The sequence below is a fragment of the Panthera onca genome, chromosome A3 (genome assembly GCF_046562875.1).
Source record: "Panthera onca isolate mPanOnc1 chromosome A3, mPanOnc1 haplotype 2, whole genome shotgun sequence".
NCBI classification, from domain to species: Eukaryota; Metazoa; Chordata; class Mammalia; order Carnivora; family Felidae; genus Panthera; species Panthera onca.
This window is the reverse complement of record NC_138341.1, coordinates 101813886-101833530: the sequence shown is the minus strand read 5'-3', so window position 1 is coordinate 101833530 and position 19645 is coordinate 101813886. Positions and strand designations below refer to the sequence as shown.

At 40.9% G+C, this 19645-nt stretch overlaps 1 protein-coding gene across 1 annotated transcript in view; it reads left to right on the top strand.

Moving 5' to 3' along the window:
• Nucleotides 1–308: 308 nt before the first annotated feature.
• SPTLC3 (serine palmitoyltransferase long chain base subunit 3) overlaps nt 309–19645 on the top strand; it is a 130515-nt gene continuing 111178 nt past the window's right edge. Inside the window, exon 1 of the mRNA XM_060611913.2 lies at nt 309–761. Coding sequence (XP_060467896.1) covers nt 645–761 — 117 coding nt within the window. The 5' untranslated portion in view covers nt 309–644. The remainder of the gene's footprint in view (nt 762–19645) is intronic.

Sequence of the window (19645 nt, the reverse complement as noted above, 5' to 3'; positions counted from 1 at the left end):
CGCCATCCATGGAACCAGCTAAAAACCTCAGTGCTAGTGAAACAGTAACTTCCCATTCTCCTCTCCTTCTTGCTAGCCCAGGCAACCACTGCTGAGTGTTGTTTTGTGGGGGGGGGGGAGGGGGAAATGTTGACCTTGAGCTTGGTCTACAACCAAAAGTTGTAATTAGATGCAGGAGGGAGGGGTGGGGGTAGACGTAAATTCGAAACTGACTGCACATAGGAGACCTTGACTGTGCTGTGTGTGTGTGTGTGTGTGTGTGTGTGTGTGTCTTTAAAAGATGCTCCACCCCCTCAGCCGGCCTCCTCGCAGTTGCCTCTGGGTTTTGCAGTTTCCAGATTTCCTCAGCTCCCCCCCCAAGGAGCCAGCATGGACAATCTCCTTTCTAGTTTCAAAAGCAGGTTTGTTGTTCTGAAGGTCACATTCTGAGCGGAGGAGGAGTGTAAAGGTAACCACTTGTTTTTTGTTTCAAAGATCTGCCCCAAAGATAGGCTGTTGCTCTTCTTCTGGAAAGCCTGATCGGTAGGATTCCTTCAGGGACTCAGCCCAAAGTGCTTCCTCTCTCATTCCCTCACCAACTTCAAAACTAAAGCTTGCCTAGAACCTCTGGACGAAAACCGGCTGGATTCCATCATTTCACACAAATGGCTAATCCTGGAGGTGGTGCTGTCTGCAATGGGAATCTGCACAATCACAGGAAACAGAGCGACAGCCTGCAAAGTGGAAACTGCACTAAAAATGGAATAGTGAAAGAAGCCCAGGTAAGAGGCGATCCCTCCCCTTTTCCTCTGAAGGACTTGAACTTGCCCAGGCGCGGTGAAGCCCTCCTGACTCAATGGCCTTTTTACAAAGTGTTTTGACACTTCAGCTAACTTCAAATGCCTGGCTACGGGGAAAGTTTAGGTGGGGACGAAGGGGAGAAGCTCTTTCTGTAGGAGAGAGGACCCAAGAGCCGTAAACTCCCTAAAATACAAACACACCTCCTAGACTCCTGCTTTCCGGGAGCACATCTTAGGGGGCAGAGTTCCCAGAGCTCAGACTCCTCAGCTGAGTTTCAGTCCACCCAGCAGTCACAGTGTGCTACGTTCCTCTGGCTTCAGCAGGAAGAGGGGAGTGACAGTAAATGTGCTGAGGTGACGTGGTGTGGGTGGCATTTTCCCCCAGTACATGAGAAATGCCTCTCTGGCTGAAAGGCGAATTCTTTTTGGTGTTTAGTGGAGCATTGTCATGGCTTACAGCTTGGTTTGGGGCCAGAGTCCTTCTTTGAAAGAACATCACAGGCATTCCTTTCTGAGACACTTCAGAAAGTGTGGCTTATTGTTGCTCACTGCACACAGGAACCAAACAGGCATTTCATTGTTTTCCCATTTGATACTTTTTTTTTTTCTGTTTTTGGCTCTTGCTCTGACAGAATGTTTGATGGGGATGTTATTGAGGAGGAAGACGAACTTAAGAAAATGTTGTCAGCACATTCAAAGAGGGAGCCTAGGTATATAAGGTACCTGTGAAAAGGCATCTTTCCTTCCTTCTCTGCTAAAGCAGCTAGGGGTGAGCTCACCTGCATCAGGAGCAAATTAGCATAGCCAAACAGGTGCCTTCACTCTTAGGAAATGTGGAGCTGGGCGGGGAACCCCTGCTGTCCTGCATTACACATCCATCCCCTAGGAACCAGCATCCACCCAGGGAAAAGGTCAGATTGTTCTAAGATCACAGGACAGGAAAAGCAGGCTGGGGGCCAGTCCACCTCTCAGTGAATTAAATTCATGCTTCCAGTTGAAAGAATGGATGGGGAGGGGCACTCTGGAGCCTGGAGCATGTGTGAAAAGGCAGTGGTCCCAAAATGTGTCCCCCTCTTAACAATAGGCATTACCCTTGGCTTTGAAGTGTCCACCAAAAACCTCAGGTCTGGTCTCTCTCAGCTGAGTATCTGAAACCTACTGCAATGTGAAGAGAAAACATTCAACTCCTATCTTTCCCATGAGGACAGTCATGATAGTGTCCGCCATTTATTTGTCAGTAAGTGTTGATTCAGACTACTAACCACCCAAGACGCTCTACACTCCTGACATGCCGGGAACACTGGCCACAAACCTACTTACACTCTCAGCCAGTATGACCCTGAGGGCTCTCATTTGGCAGAAAGGCCTTCAAAGCCATTCTTCTGTCTCTTTACTTTCTCTTGGTTTTGTAACTACCCTTCTAGTGTCTGAGGTTAGACACTTAACTCAATGGTTACATTCACTCTTAAGTTAGGATGAAACTCAAGATCTCAAGGATTCATTATTAAACCGTCCTGTAAGACTGAAAATATCCTCGGACATCAAGGCCTCTCTTAGGAAATATGAGGGCTGCTCTTGTCTCTTCTAACAGCTCATTCTGAAGAGCCATCCAGAACCTGTTGGTTCAGATATATTTAGGTGTTACTAAATTGAAATTGGCTTCCACTGAGAGTCTCAGTTATGACTTGAAGAATATTTTCCAGAAAGAATAAACCCTGCTGAGATTTTGGTGTAGTAAAGCAGACAAAGGCCTGTTTTCCCCTCGAGGGGGATGAAGTCATCTTTACTACATGATCTTTAGTCTCTAGTTTTAGTACATTTTGCTTTGGAAGGCTTTAACCAACTGGGTCTTAGCCAAAAACCTTGCCAGTTGACAAGAGTAATTCATAAAGGTTTATAGATATCCTGGGCCAGTGGTTTTCCCAACATGTTCTGCCAAGCATAAGGTCCTAGGAAGTGGGATCCAAGATATTATCATCTTCCAAGATCCCCTCACCCTTTCTCTTCTTGCTTCTTTGCAATCATACAGCAATACCTCTGTTTCTTTTATGTATCGTGGGACTCTATAAGACTCTGAACAAAGGGTCCTTTGGCATAAAAAAGCATATTGAAATCACTGTGAGGCACTCTCTCAAGAACCCTCCTGCTCTTTGCTCCAGTGTAGCATGGCTTTGCCAGCCTCAAAATGGAGTGCAGCTCACTACCGCAACCTCAAGACTAGCAAGGGAGCAGACACCTGTCTAGAAAACTTCTAGAGTTCCTTTCTGGAGGTTTTTTGGAGCTTGGCCCTATTTTGTGTTGTCTTCTCTTTAAATCTCGTATGTCCTGAGGGTGCACTGATCCTTGGTTTTCATCCCTGATTAAGTCCATTTATTCGTTCACTTATAATATGTCATCCTACCCCTTACTTCTGACAGATGGATCCTCAGTCAGTCACAGAGGATTTGTTCTCCCTCCTCATGACTGTTTCCATCTAAATGACGGGAGGGCCCTTAATATCTTAATCCAAACTTGATATTTCCTATCAGCTTACTTAATTCCCATGTAATCAATTGGGGATTACTCTTCACATAATTGCTCTTTCATTCTCACTCATTATCCCTGATCTGGTCATACATGCATATTAAAAAAAAAAAAAAAGCCTTGAGCTGGAGGGGTAGTCTTGGTGTCTTCATTGTTCTCAATACTGCATTGCCTCTGAGTTATCTTTTCATGGGATGGGGTCTTCATTTTCCTCTGTTACACTGATCCAGTAGGATAAGGAAAAGTGTTGAACTTTTCCCTAATCATTCCTTTCCTGGAAAAAAAAACACCCTGAGATTAGAGTTATTCTAATTGAGTGAGCTCTTAACCTGGAATGCTGTACTTAACAAAGTGTACTATAGAAAGCCCTAAGAGGCAGCCACCACTCCACTGTCTATTCATTCATGCACTGATATTTATTAAGAATCTGTTGTTCTTGGGACATATAAAGATATACAAAGTTATATTTTAGATATTAGGAGGAAGCATATATTAAAATTGAGCAAGGAATAACATTAAGTTAAATGATGGTACAGGACAGGAGCTGTCACAAAATAACTATGATTTGAGGACAAATGAGTGGTGCAGATATTAAATGCCAGAAGTTCAGAGAGGAGGAAGAAAATAACATGTATCACTGGTGTGTTACATACCAGGACTCAGCTAAACACTTTATGTAGCGATCTCCCATACCCTCATTACAGCCTTATGAAGTGGGAGTATCATGCCCAGTTTACAGATGAGGAAACGTGAGAGATTAAAGAGCTTGTGCAGAATCACAAGCGGCACAGCCAGGATTTGAACCCAAATTCATGTTGCTCCAAAGCCAGTTCCCTTTCCGCCACATTCTAGGAAACCCCAGGTTGGGGTGGTCAGTGATGGCTTTGCAGAGCAGGGAGGACTCACACTGAATCTGGAGACATTTGAAATGGCAGAGCAAATGGGGGGTTTCTTCCTGGGGACGGGATGAGGAAAAGAAGGGGGAGGAGCTCCAGAGACGAATACAAGCATTGCTAGGTGAAGGGCATGGAAGCATGGGTCATAAATCATTCCAGGAAGGAAGGGGGAAAGAGCAAAGGCTATGAGGCATGACAGAGTGTGGAACATGTGAGAAACTCCTCTCAATTTGGCGAGGCTTCAGCATAAGAGGGAGAGGGAGTGCCATGCCCAGGCGGTACTCAGTAAACACTACGTGAAGGGAAAAGATGAAGCGGATTCATGGAAATCCTGCCTAGGTCTAAAACCATTGAATCTGAGCCTTCTGTCCTCCCCACCTTTTCATATCCTCCTGCAGCCCACAATGTGTTGGTACATCTGCTTTTCTGTTACAGTAAACTTCTTCCGGAGAGTGAGAACCATGATGTACAGTTTAATTGCACAGAGTGATAACTGCCTGACAGGCCCTCATAAATACTTGTGACTGTGGGGCCCATCTAGGCTGCATATGGATTGAAACAGAGGTCAATAATCTCACCAATTATTAGAAGAATTCTAATACACATTTTGGAGGTCCCTTGCAATTGCTCTGAATTTTCATCCACTCTTGTCTTCCACAATCATTCTCTAGAACCTTTTGTTTTTTTGGTACTCATTTCCTTTAAAAAATCTCCAGTGTGACAAGGTTTCTCTGTGGTCTCCTTAAGAAGCCTCATTTTTTCCTAGGCTCGCCATTGTAAAGCATTCCCATAGGTCAGGTGTCACAGCTATTAAGATGAAAATTATCTCCATTTATAGTAGCTCACAAATGTGACAGACAAGTAAATAAGTAATTATGGTATTTAATGACAAGTTCTATAATAGATATTGTAGTTTTTCCATTGCTGTCTAACAATTACCCCAAAATTCAATCATTTTAAACAACTGATGTTGATTTCTGTGGGCTAGGAATTCAGGCAAGGCTTGGTAGGAATGGCTGTCTGGGCTCCATATGGTGTTTAATGAGCATTCAATATGGACCCACTGAGACCATGATACTGACTGTTGTCTGGGACATCTTGTGTCTCCTTCACAAGGATAATCTCTCCATGTGATCTCTCAGTATCTACAGAGTGGCTCAAGCTTCTTTACATGAAGGCTGGCTTCCAAGAGAATGAAAATGGAAACGGCAAGTCCTTGTAAGGCTTAGGCTCATTTTTGCCACATTCTGTTGTCAAAGTTAGTCACAAGGCCAGTCCAGATGAAAGGGGAAGGGAAATGGGGTCTGCTTCTTAATGGGGTGAGCTTGCAAAAGGTTGTGGATACTGGAGGAATTTTTGTGACCATCTTTGGAAACAGTGTGTCAGAGCAGAGGTATATGATCCATATTTGGGAGTACAGAGGAGGGGACATCTGACCCAGGATAGGAAGTCAAAGAAGCCACTCTTGGACTGACTCCTAAAGGCAGAGTAGCCAGGAACACAGTCATGAAAAGGCATTCTAACAAAGGGAAATGGTCTTAAAAAGATAAAAAACATCAAGACAAACATCAAGATGTGTTTGGTCTTGGGAGGCTGGGTTAATGGGACTAAGTTTAGGATGTTTAATGGAGATAAGCAGTACTAAGCCTGTAAAAGTAGGCAGAATAAGATCATAAAATATCTTTGTCTTAATTTACATGCTCTAAGAAACAGACCCAGGCATAAGGATTTGAGTGCAAGTAATTTATTTTATTTGAGAGGTGAACCCAGGAATTAGGGGAATGGTTAAGTGAAACACAGAAGACAAGGAAGAAAATACATTCATGAACAGGTTACCACTGTGGGCAACTAGGGCTCAGATTTGGGGGGACAACTCAGTGATGATGTAGAATATGCCTTGAAGTTGCCCCAACTAAGTCACAAGAAAAAGAGGTATATATCAGTGAAGTCCTGTCCATCATCAGTTGAGGGATGCTCGGAGGAACATTAACCACAGAGCACTTCTAGCCTGAGTACATATGACCAGAGAAAGCCCTCAAACTGAGGTATAGGTGCTTGCAGGAAGAAATCATCAGAATGCAAGAGATAGAGCAACAAAAGTGTATAGCCATATATATTTGTAATGAGGCAGTTTTGAGAAGAAAATTGGCTTGATCAGATGTGGTTTTCTCAAGCTGTGTAGGTTTTATATCTGGTGACTTCTAGAACAGGGCTTATGGATTATCTTCAGCCTAATCATAAAAGACTAGATTATGCTCTTAAGCAACATAAACAGAACCTCCTACTGTGGCTGGCAGTAGAGAAAACAAAAGATGTATGTCATGGCATGGTCATCAGCTCACAAGTATCAGCTCTAGCTTTGGAAACTCTAGGTTTGTCTAATTTTAGAATCCAAGTCCTTAGTCCACACTGCCTCTCTAACCGCAAGACATTAATAGAAATGGGATTCATACCTCCTTCTACAGCAAAAGCTAATTTACCTCAGTCTTGACAGGCAAGATCAATGTGAGTTAAAGGTATTATGGATTGTTTTGCTTGTTTGCTTTTATTGTTCTTAATGAATATATGAGCTTATCACCAAATGGCACCAAACTGTCATATACCAGAGCTTTCAATATGCAACATAATCCACTCATGGATACACTACATCAATGACCCACCCCACCCCCATACTTCACTTTAAACAACTCTGATTTTAAAGAAAATCAATCCATGTGACTCTGAGTAATATGGACTCAGACTGAACCCCAGATGGAGCCTTGGAATAATTTGATATTCAGAAGCTTTCTTCCAGGACACATGGCCACCTTGAATAGGTGCTAATAGTGACATATTGGACATGTGATGTGATAGATGGAGGATAGTTACAAATTCTTTGGGATATTTCTCATTGAGAGGTTTGAGTCTGGGCTACACCTAATGACTTACTTGGCCAATAGCATGAGACAGAGGGGATAATCTGGAACTTCTGAGACTAAGTTACAAGAAGCCTCTGGCTTGATCTTAGTCTTCTTGGAATACTTGCTCTTGGAACCCAGCCACCATGCTTGGAGGAAGCCCAAGCAGCCCCAAAGAGAAGCCCAAGTAGAGAGAAACCAAGTATCCTTGTCGTGCCCCTGGCTAAGATGTGGCACAGGCTTGTCTAGTGAGTAACCTATGTTGGAAGTGGGTCCTCTAGCCCTGGTGTCTATCTACTCCTATTGATACCTCATGCAGTAGTGATGTGTTGAGCTGAGCCCTGCCCAAATTATAGATTCCTGAGCAAACATACAAGGTTTTAACTGTGGTTTGTTAAGCAGCAGTAGATAAATGAACACGTGAATATTCTATTTCTTAAAATGCCCAGAAAAATCACTCTGCAATCTCACTTAGTAACCATTTGCAAAAGTACTGGCATATTGCCTTTTGAGGGAAGAGCTTGTCTGGGCCATCCATTGCATTTAATCTGTGGCAAAGATGACTTTCCCTAAACTGTACACTTTTGTTTGGCTTGTGTTTTGAAATAATGGCTGTATGCTTTAAGATCAGTGTCTCGCTGGCATAGCCAAATCCAAATACAATAAACTCAAATATCACCAATGCAAAAGTGCAATCATTTGAATGCTGCCAAATCTGGAGTGTAATTATTTAACCTGAGGAGGCCTGTAATTTACTGCATTATCTACAAAGAAAGAGCTGACTCAGAGGAGCATGTGTGCTCAGGTGCAGATATTTTTATTAATTAAAATAATACATGTTTTTAATTAAGTATATTTAATATCGGCCATATAAAATTAATTTTGTCTATTTGTTAAGGTGTCCTAGAAAAACTCTCCCTTTGGAAATACTACTAGCGATAGATTGATATTAACCTAATTACTTGCAAAGAATCAACTACATTTATTTTTAAATACACTTAATCTTTTCACTAAGTATTGTCACATTTGTCTCAGTAGGCCTGAACTAATGTAGTTTTTTTGGAATTCTAAAGTATACCAACCTATAAATTCATGTGAGAAGGAGCTGTTGCCACTAAATTAGAAACAAATTCGAAATTTAGATTAACCATTTAAAAAACAACACTATAAGCATAGCTCTGAGAAGTATTCAGAATTGTTCCCAATCTACATCACATAGCCAATCTGAATCCTGCTGCCTCAAGAGTTTCAAAAGAAGCTGGAAATCCAAATGGGCTGGGGAGAGGTGCCTGGCGGGGTGGGGGGGGCTGGTGGGATCTGCTGATTTTTAAATACTGGCATCTAATCTAAAAATTCAAATAGCATGGATTTAAAGGAAACATTGCTACCAGCCACAAATCTATAACCTCGGAACTATAAGCAAATAGGACGATAAAAATAAGAGGTCATTAATTGAGTGATATTTTCTCATATATATTCAGGAAAATGGCTCAGGGAATTTGGCTTTTCTTAATTTAGACTATATATTTTTAAAAAGCAATAGAGGAATCTCACATCTTCATTTTCCTGAGTTGTTAACACTTGGTCCTGCGATGTGCAAGTTTGAGGAACAATTATGACCAACCACATATACTTGATTTTCCTGACCAAATATTATGTACCAAGGTGTCCGTCAAAATGTCAGAGAACTGACAATATTTTACTGGTCAAATCTCATTCCTCAGGCTTCGTAGGAAGTGACCCACAAACCTTTTGTTAGACAATGCAATCATAAGGCCTGGTCACCATTAGTGTTCTCTAGATATGACATAACTGGGCCTTCAAAAGTTGCCCAAGAAAAGGATTGAGTGAAAATCATGATTATCCTCATAAATACAAGTTATACCTGATGGTCTTTCTCTGCCATGTGGGGCTTAGCCTTTTGGAAGTCAAGGATCCTTTTGAGAAGCTGATAGATACTTCCTGTGGAGAAACAAATATGTCCATAGTCCCAAAGTTTTCCAGGTAGAGAATTCATGCCTTCCCTGACTTTCTCAAATCTCCAGGTTAAGAACCTCTGCCTGGAGTGCCTTTGTTAATTAGGCTATATCTGCCCTCACAACCCAACCAGAATAACCAGCAAATCAACCTCTCCAGGGAAGACAGGGTAATGAATTCACAAGTTGATTCACCAAAGAGAGAAAAACACATGTAATCCAAAGCCACTCAGGTGACAAGCCCCCACACGTGTTATTTATTTACTTAGAAAATTTATATTAGAATTTTGCAAGTTACTCTACAGCGCATTCATACTTTTTTACTAGGATTTTTAAATCCTCCCTAAAAACCTTGAGCAAAACTTAACTTGAAGTTAGAAAGATCTTTCTTTTCTGGTGGCTTTTCACCAGGATTTCCCAGGAAACCACTTCAGGAAGAATGATAGCAGAAAGACCGAGAGCTTCAACATCAGATAGAATTGGGTTTGAGTCCCAGCTCTGACCCTTACTAGCTGTACCACATTGGGCGGCTTCACGTCCCTGATCCATACCCCACAAGGCAATGGTGAGGATTAAATGAGATAGCATATGTAAGTCTCCCCTTAACTATCAGATATACAATAGATACTCAATAAATGATAGCTATCATCTATTGAAGTTAGCCTGCAGCCACCTCTTTCTCCTCTACTGCTATTATAAGAATGTTCAATACAATGCCTGGCATATTATAGATGCTCAATAAATGATAGTCTTAAACCCTCAAATTCCATCATCCAATGGTGGCTTCTCAGGACCCATTTTACTTGGCCTGTCAGCAGCATTTGACCCAAGTACTCAGCCCCTCCTCCTTAAAGCACATTCTTCTTGGCTTCTACAATACAATACTCCTATATCACTAATTATTCCTTTCTAGTTTCCATTCCTGGATTCTCTTTATCTCCTTGACCTTTAAGCAATGGAGTGACCCAAGGCTCAGTTCTTCCACCCCTTCTCTTTTCTGACTACATTTCTTTCACAATGATCTGATCTTGTCTTATGATTGTGTATGTGTGTGTATATCTATGTCATTTCCAACCACCGACTTTCCACTTGGATCATCAAAAGGCATCTCCAACTTACCATGTCCAAAACTGAGTTCCTGAGACTTCCACCCTCCACCTTCAAACCTGTTCCCTTATAGTCTTTCCCATCCCAGTAAATGGTAACTCTGCCCTTCCAGTGGTTAAAACCCAAAACCCTAGCATCACTCATGACTTTTCTCTTTTACTTGCCATTCAATCAGTCAGCAAATACATGATCCGACTTCTACAATATATCCAGAATCTACTTCTTACCTCTCCTCAGCAACTACCCTAGTTCAGCCACCATTATTTCTTACCCAGATTGTTGTAGGAGGCTCATCTCTTCTCTCTGTGCCCCAGTTATCTATTGTTGCATAATCATCCATCCCAACACATAGTGACATTAAACAATAGTCATTTATTATACTCATGGATTCTACTGGTCAAGAATTCAGAAATTATACAATGGGACATCTCTTTCCTGTTCCATGATGTCTGGGCCCTCAGTTGGGATGACTCTACTGACTGGATCTGGAATAGCTGGGCCAGAAGGATTTGTCTCCAACATGGCTTCTTCACTCCCATGTTTGTCATTTGGGCTGGAATGGCTGAAAAAAAGGACAAGAAGGAATTGCCAATGTGGTCTCACTGGCAGGGAGGGCTTTAAGAGTGTTTTGTAGTAAATGGAGTAGAAATCTCATGGCCTTTTATAACCTAACCTCAGAGTTTGGTTTCACTACCACCCTACTCGATAGGTTGAAATAGTCACAAGCAAGCCCACCTGGTCCAAGGGACCCCCCTCCCCAACCAATTCTCAATGGGAAGAATATCAAAGAATTCATGGACATATTTTAAAACTACCATAGTCTGCTTCTGCCTCTCCCTTCTCTTCTACTACCACCAGCAAGACTGTTCTCAATAGAGCAGCCAGAGGGGTCTTGTTGAAATGAAATCCAGAGATGTCACTCTTCTGCCCAATCCTTTCCATGGCTCAAATTTTACTCTAAAATAAAAGCCAAAATCCTTAAGATGACCATAAGAGCCTATGGCTTGGTTGTCTCTGACTCACCTCATGCTTCTTTTCCCTGTACTTAATCTTTTCCAGCCACACTGGAGCAAACAGGCCATGCATCTTCCCATGTGGAACATTCACACCTCCTCTCCCATATGCACTTCCCAGATGTCCACATGCCTGCACCTTCCCTACCCTCAAGTCCTCACTCAAATGTTACCTTCTTTGTGAGATGTAAGCTCACAACTCTATCTAAAAAATTGCAAACCTTGGGGCGCCTGGGTGGCTCAGTCGGTTAAGCGTCTGACTTCAGCTCAGGTCACGATCTCGCGGTCCGTGAGTTCGAGCCCTGCGTCGGGCTCTGGGCTGATGGCTCAGAGCCTGGAGCCTGTTTCAGATTCTGTGTCTCCCTCTCTCTCTGCCCCTCCCCCATTCATGCTCTGTCTCTCTCTGTCTCAAAAATAAAAATAAACTTTAAAAAAAAATAAAAAATAAATAAAATTGCAAACCTTCTCACCTCCTCCCTTCCCTTCCTGATTGTTTTCTTTAGTCCTTAACACTGTCCACACACACACACACACGCACACATACATGCATGCATGGCCTGCGCACAGACATACATACTAACTGATTTCCTGTCTCTTGTCTGCCTCAACATCTAGAATGTAAACACCATGTGGGCAGAGATTTCTGTCTTATTCGTAACTAAACCCCCAGCACCTAGATCAGAGCCTGTAGGTGCTCAAAGATATTTGTGGAATGAGTAAAGACCACCTATTTGTGCTAATCTACTGTTAGTAAGAACTCTCATTTCAGCTTATTTTGTTTGTTATTTAAATTGCCTTTGCTGTTCATATGCCTAGTTCTTTAAAAGATGGGGAAAGCCCCACTTATGTGACACACAGGCTTCTTTGTAAATTTCAAAGTGTAAACCTCTTACTAGTTAATTTACAGGTTTCCTAACCTTTGATGGAGAACATGACTACCATTTACTGTTCTCTTTTTGAAAATCACCGAATCACTAGATTATTTTATATGACCAGGTAGCTACATGCTTTTATACTGATTTCTGGATATTACATATACACTGAGCCTGGGGTCAGGGAGCATGCTTTAAGCAAGTGGAATTTTTTGAAGGAAATGAAAACAGAAACTAAGTATTATTGACCCATCCTGATGATTCTTGCTACCTCTTAGGAGGAGATGAAATTTACCTGGGTTAGAGAGAAAATGACAAATACCTCAGGGTGTATAATCCTGTCATCTGGTTTTAATAAAACTCTGCATTCTTAGAGTTGAATGTCAAAAACAATCAGTATAATCTGTTCTCCCACTAATGTCCCTGTATATGAGATGACTTTTTAAATTTCATTTAACAAACTTTTCCATCACACTACATGCTAAGAACCTTACAAATACCTTATGAGTCTAATACTCTTACTCTATCCCATTTTTTTAGATGAGTCAACTGATCATACAAAAATTAAGTGAATTTGCCTAAGATTAAACTTTTAGTTAGTAGTGCAGACTGGCCCCAGGTGCTTTTTTCACTAGAAAAATAATTGCCTTTTTCTCAAATGTCTTATTGTGAATATTTATAAAATCACATAAAAATTAAAAGAGTTCTACTATAAATACTCACATACCTACCACCTAGATTCTATAATTAACATTTTACTATATTTGTTTATTACATGACTATCCATCAATCCATCCATCTATCAATTCTTAAGTTTTATGCATTTCAAAGAAAGATGTAAAATCAGTACACTTCATCCCAAACCCTTTTGCATGCATACCATGTGGCTTCAATATTTGTCTATAGCTATTCCCCCCTCTTCTTTGAGATAAAATCTATATACTATGAAATGCACAAATCTAAATTACACCACTTAGTGAATTTTGACCTACACTGCCTTTTGATTGTTTTTATTAGAAAACGTTTCATAATATAGTTTTGACTGTGGAAAGATGTTATAAAACTGTCCCTTTAACATTGGTGAGTTTAATCTCTAGATAAAATATAACCAAAGTAGATGAGAATCCATCCACCTGGTATGCAGCACACAAAGGAAAATTGCAAGGGTGCTTTGGCCATGAAGGAAGATGGGTGATTTATTGGTGTGGTGTCACCCAGTATAACAAGGAGCTAATGCTCAAAAACCCCAAACTCCTCGCTGGCTTACAAGTCAGGGTTCTTAAGGGCAAAGTTTGGGGCAGGGGTCTTCTGAGAAGGTGGATGTCTTTGACCCAAGGCCTATGAAGTCATGGTAACAGATGTTACCTAGTTGTTTCTGATGCCCCTCTGTCTGGTCACATGGAGGTCTGTTCCCTCTTAAAAGACGTGGAATCTGAAACAAACAAAAAAACAAACAAAAAACCAACTTTCTTCTTTGTGTTGGATATTCCATTAGGTATATCTTATGCCTCTTTGTTCAGGATAGTGCTGCCTGTATGTGCTCAAACTAACTACTTGAACATGCATAAGCTATTGTGGGGTTGTATTTCTATATGTTCCTTTGAATGATAAAGAAGCATTCCTGTCTCTTGGGTCTGGGTCTACATGTTCCCTAACCAGTCCATTCATGTGTGGGCACAATATCACCCCTATGTTCATTCTTCCAGTTGAACTACCAAGATGGATGCTGGCTTAAAAAAGAAGTGAGTAATGTGTAAATTGGCATCTCATTAATTAAAGGAAAGGCTAACAGAAGGCTGTCTAGAGAAACTCCCCTGTTGTACATACACAGAGAATTCCAAAGGTATCAAGAGCAATTTTCTGTTTTTGACCTTAGTATAATCCGTCTGGCAGAAAGAGAATTTAGTTTAGAAATTCCTACAATTCCACTCCATCCCTTGTCTTCTTATAGATGGAGGAATGAAGGTCAACAAAGCTAAGTGATTACCTCCAAAGTCACACCAACGTGAGGACCCTGCCCACCACACACTGTTAAACAAATACAGACCACAGTATTTGATGACTCTGAGTGGTATCTGCTATTTCAAATTCTCTAGCCTCCATCTTAAAATCGATATTACAAAATTGCGTTTGTCTCATGTAGGAAGTAAAGGTGTCTCCTTTCCTGTTTTCCAAAATAAAAGCACACTTAGAAAGCTTCTTTTTTGCAGATATCTGAGAACACCATGTCAGAGAAATCAATATTAACTAGAGTGAATGACTGCTACCACACATGAGGTTTATGCTTTTCGGCCCTACATGTGTTTATACTTTTGAAATAGTATTGTGAGTCCTCACAATAGGCTTTCAAATTTCACATATAAGGATTCAAGGTTTGAAGAGATCAGACAATCACTCACTTGTCTAGTAAGTAGTGGAACCAGGATCGTCTGATTCCTAACATCACATAACCTGTTGCCACACCCCACAGCCTGGCTGCCCTAATAAGCTGAATCATCACATAGAGATTGGGAGTAGGGCTTCCCATTGGCACTGTGTAGGCTTGAATTCCAGCTTCATGTTCATAGATCTGTGACCTTGGACAAGTGGCATGATCCCTCTGTGCCTCAGTTTCCCCATCTGGAAATGAGGTCCAATTGCCCACAGTAGTAAATGGCTTGACAGCACACTCTTCACTGGTTTCCTTCCCTTCACTGTCCCATCCCCCTCTCTACCAGTGCTTCCTGAGGTCACCTTCTAAATAAGCAACTTACATTTGAATCCTTTACTCAGGGTCTGCTTCAGGGGAACCTGAAATTAAGACAATGATTTCTTAAAAATTTAGCCAATTCTTTGTCTTTTTAACCTTCAGCTACCCAGATCCTTATCACTGTACAATCATCTGTATCCAAGATCTTATTGGACCCTCACATCAATGCTGTGAAGTAGACAGAATGACTGTTACTGGCCCACTATAGGGATGAAAACACAAGGGCTCAGAAAAATAATGAGACCAAAGCCACATGGATGATGAGGACAGAGCTGAACAACAGTCCCAGACATTCTGACCTGAAAGTTCAAGAATGTCTCAAAGGACTGATCCAGCCCTAATATAGTGCATACAACTCCATCAACTGCTCCTTGCAAGAACACGTGGGAAATGAAAAAAATCAGGGCATATGTCCTTCAGTAGTTTAATTCACAAGAAAAAAAGTGCTGTAAACTTTGGGAGCCACTTTTAATACATTTTTTTAAGAAGTCCATGAAATTCTAAAATCCTTGAAAAAATGTTAATTTCTACCTTAGATATCCATAGTTGGGCAGCAAAGTGATTTTACATGGTACATCAGCACAACTTCCTATAAATCTTTCTTTTAAAATCATTTCCTTTGTCTTCACATCTTTATGTTATATAGCATGTGTATTCTTCAAAAGTACCTCCTTCTGAGCCCTTTATCAACCTCAACTTCATTTTCAAGCATTTCATACCATGAGAACTTTCTTCTAGTCTAGTCGTGTCTTAGTTCCTTTTCTGAGTTTGTCCAAGGCAATGACACTGACACAGTAGGAGCTCTTGGGCTCTTTACATGGCATGTTTCTCAGTTACCTACTTGATAATTATTCTTAAAGAAACTAGGCTCCAGATCGTCTCAAACACTTGAATAATAATAGAAGAACTGATCTCAGATCTTAGAGAAGCATGTTATCTCATTTTCTAGATCTTATTGACACATTTCTCAATAGGCTACTGACACTCAAATAAGTGTCATCACTTGACCAAGACCTCAAAATGGCCAATCCAGAGCAAGACACACCTCTGTCCACTTCCAGTTTCTAGCACCTCTACACAACACTGCGTTTCACATCATAGAACCAAAAACAAACTCCATAGAAGCTCTTGGCACTAACACCTTTTGCCAACTCTTGCAAATAATTTGGGGCACCAGGGAAAATCCCACAACTGATGTAGCTCAGGATTTGGTTTGTTAGTTTATGCAAGAGGTTCTGGCATTTTCTTTAAGGGGCCATGCTTGCCATTGGTCAATTCTTTTCCTTTCTTTTTTTAAAAAGTAAACTCTATGCCCAACATGGGGTTCAAACTCATGACCCCAAGATTAATTGCATGCTCTCCAGACTGAGCCAGCCAGGTGCCCCACCACTGATCAGTCCTTAGCAAGATCACTGAATCAGTAGCCTACAGACTGAAAACAGAACTACTCCACATGGTGGTCTGAGAAAATGACTTAAAGTCTGAAAAAAATCAGGTCATGAACACAGTGGGTTTTTATTGTTGTTGTTGTTGTTGTTGTTATTGTTGTTAAGTGTAAACGATCTTTATACCAACCAAAGGACTCAGGCCTCACACCAATTCACTACTTAGGGCTCAGAAACTATGATATGGCTAAAAATGCCTGAATCTACTTAATTAGTTGATTCAAGAGTACAGATAAAAACTAGCCAAGATTAGCCTTGCTCTTGGGGAAGTTACTTTTTTCTACATTATATGTCACATGGTAAGAAAAATTAATCAGGTAATTATAGCTATGACCATGGCTATTATCAGATTTTTTTAAAACAATGAAATAAATTGTTTATGACACCATATTCTTGGTGAATTTATTGTTTGGATACAGGATACTTACTTTTCCACAGAGCAAAAGGTTTTCATGGAAACTAAAATGGTATGTGCTATCTTCAATGGAAACAAAAGATTTCAGCCAGGAAATCCATATACTTTCAACTAACCATTATCTCTTTAAGGACACATTCTGTCTTCAAAGACAAGCAAAAGGTAAACCGTGTTATAGGTTCCAGACTGCTCTTGACATGCATAAAATGTGTGGTTTTATAGGGTGACAGGCAAAGAAAGGGAGGAGAAAAGCAAGGAGAATAAGTATGTGTAACCACGAACCAAATACTAATAAACACATAGAGAAGGAACAGCAACTGAATCCTTAGCAAGTTTTTTTCTTTCTAGATGACAGGGCCTTCTGCTTCTTCATGGTGCTGAATGTCAGGCACAGTTTGGTCTAGCTTCACAGGACAGGAAGTTTTGGGTGCAGTTCAAATATGTAGTTCAGCATCACTGAGGTACAAAAGAAAAAAATAGATTCAGTTTGCTTCAAAGAGAAAAACCATTGTTTGTAATCCAAGTTCAGTCCACTGAGCTCAGCCAAATGACTCCCAGAACCACACTTTGTGCCCTTCCAAAAGCCCCACCCTTGTTATAACTCACCTATGAGTCACTGAGTGCCTGGCATGGTAAAGAAATACCACAGTGTACACCTCACCTGGTGTCAAAGCACACCTGTGTTGTTGGTTCATTCCCATGCAGTTGAAGTGACTCTTTCCTTTTTGGTTTTTGATAAATTCAAAATTTCAAAATCAACTGAGTAAGTTTGCTTCATTAAATCTTCCACGCTGGATGTGGGAAAGACTTTAAAATTACCAACCACATGACCACAAATCCCTGTGAATCACTGAATGTGGGTGCTCCTAAAGATCCATTCTTCACCCAGCTTCCAAGGGCCCTTTGGAAAACACATATCTGATCAGGTTCTTTTTTTTTTTTTAATGTTTTATTTTAGTTTTGAGAGAGACAGACAGACAGACAGAGCATGAGTGGAGGAGAGGCAGAGAGGGAGACACAGAATCTGAAGCAGGCTCCAGGCTCTGAGCTGTCAGCACAGAGCCTGACACAGGGCTCAAACCCACGAACCATGAGATCATGACCTGAGCCAAAGTCGGATGCTTAACTGACTGAGCCACCCAGGTGCCCCTGATCAGGTTCTTAAGCCATGGGTTTTCTTCAACTCCTCAGTGGCTACCTTGTTAGGATCAAGGCTGCAGTGCTAAACTCTGTTTTTGAGCTCTACATAACCTCCCTGGGCAATTCATTCATTCGTTCATTCATTCATTCATTCATCAAATATTTATTGGATATCTACTACATATCAGATGTCATTCTAGGCACTGGTGTGCTAGCAGCAGACACAATGGATAGAGTTCCCCTCCCAGAAATGATGGTTACCCATGCCTGTCCCCTCACTGTGCTGTCTATGCCTGCCAAACACACCCCACCCCCCAGTTCTTCAGGCCCTTTCTTCTGCTGGGAAAATGGTGCCTGGTAAACTCCTACTGATTATTCAGATCTCATTTTAAACACTGTATTCTTTAGGAAGGCCTTTCTTTTTTCCCTGAACTAGGTCAGATCCCTAGTCTGTCCATGCCACAGCACTCATTTATTCAGCATTTCCCTTTTGGTAAGTATTTGTTCTGTATTGATATTTCCATCTAGACCAGGGGTTCCCAAAGTTTTCTATAAAGGGCCAGATAGTAAATATTTTTCAGCTCTGTGGGCCATGCAGTCTCTGTCACAACTACTTAAGTCTGCCGTTATGGTATGAAAGCAGCCATAGACAATATATAAACAAATGGGTATAGCTGTGTTCCAATAAAACTTTATTTATAAAAGTAGTTGGTGGGCCCGATATGACCTATAGGCCACAACTGGCCAATCTCTGAACAACCGAATTTCTTTTGGTGATGGAAATGTTGTATATCTGCTCCCTTCCATAAGGTAGCCATTAGCCACATGGAACATTTGAAATGTGACTAGTGCAACTGAGGATCTAAATCTCTAAATTTATTTAATTGTAATTATTTAATTTTAAATGTAAATAGCCACGTGTGGCTAGAGATTATTGTATTGGACAGCACACATATAGACCATGAGGTCAGGGGGGCTGTGACCCTCTTGATCACCACGATGTCACCTGAACCTAGCACAGCAGCATTTGTTGAATGAATGAATGAACAAATGTATAAGTATGGGATGACTTATCAGACTCCCTTTTTGCTTTTTCCCACTGCTACACACTTGATTAGATGCTGCTACTGAATACTTCTTTCTTTCTAGTCCTGAAATATTATGTTTTTCTATGCATATTTTATTTCCCCATTAGCCTGTGAACTCTATGAAGATGGGCTATAAGAGAGACTCCCTGAATGGTACTCCAAGTACAGGTACATGCACATGGTAGCAGCCTTCCCACAGAGTGTTTGCAGCTACTGGTACTTACCTGGAAAGATAAAGGATTCAGTCCTATAGCTATTTTATTTCTGAAATATGTTCCAAAGATCCTGTATCAAAGGTCTAACTTCAAGCTTTTCTTCTTCAATCTTGCTATTGTAAAGTTGAAAAATTCAACTTTGCCCTGACCTGTCCTGCCTTATAACCTTGGGGAAATTGCTTAATTTCCCCATAATTGCTGTATGTCTCTATTATTAAGTAAAGATAATTTTAATTCTACTACAGTTAACCACCACCTCCCTCTTAAGAATATCATGTAAATAAATAAGATCATGGCCACAAAATCTTTGAGCACCTCAGAAAGAGGCACTCTTCTTACATGACACATAACTGATCAAGAAGATAATAGATGGTAGTGATTCTCAGTGATATTAAATCACTGGTACATTGTTTTTTTGGTTTATCAGGATAACTTAATAAAAGCTCTGTGTTCTTCAAGTAAGCCAGCTGGTTGTAAATAGTATCAGAAGAATGCAATCACTGCAGTTTGGTGAAGAATAGCCATTTTGT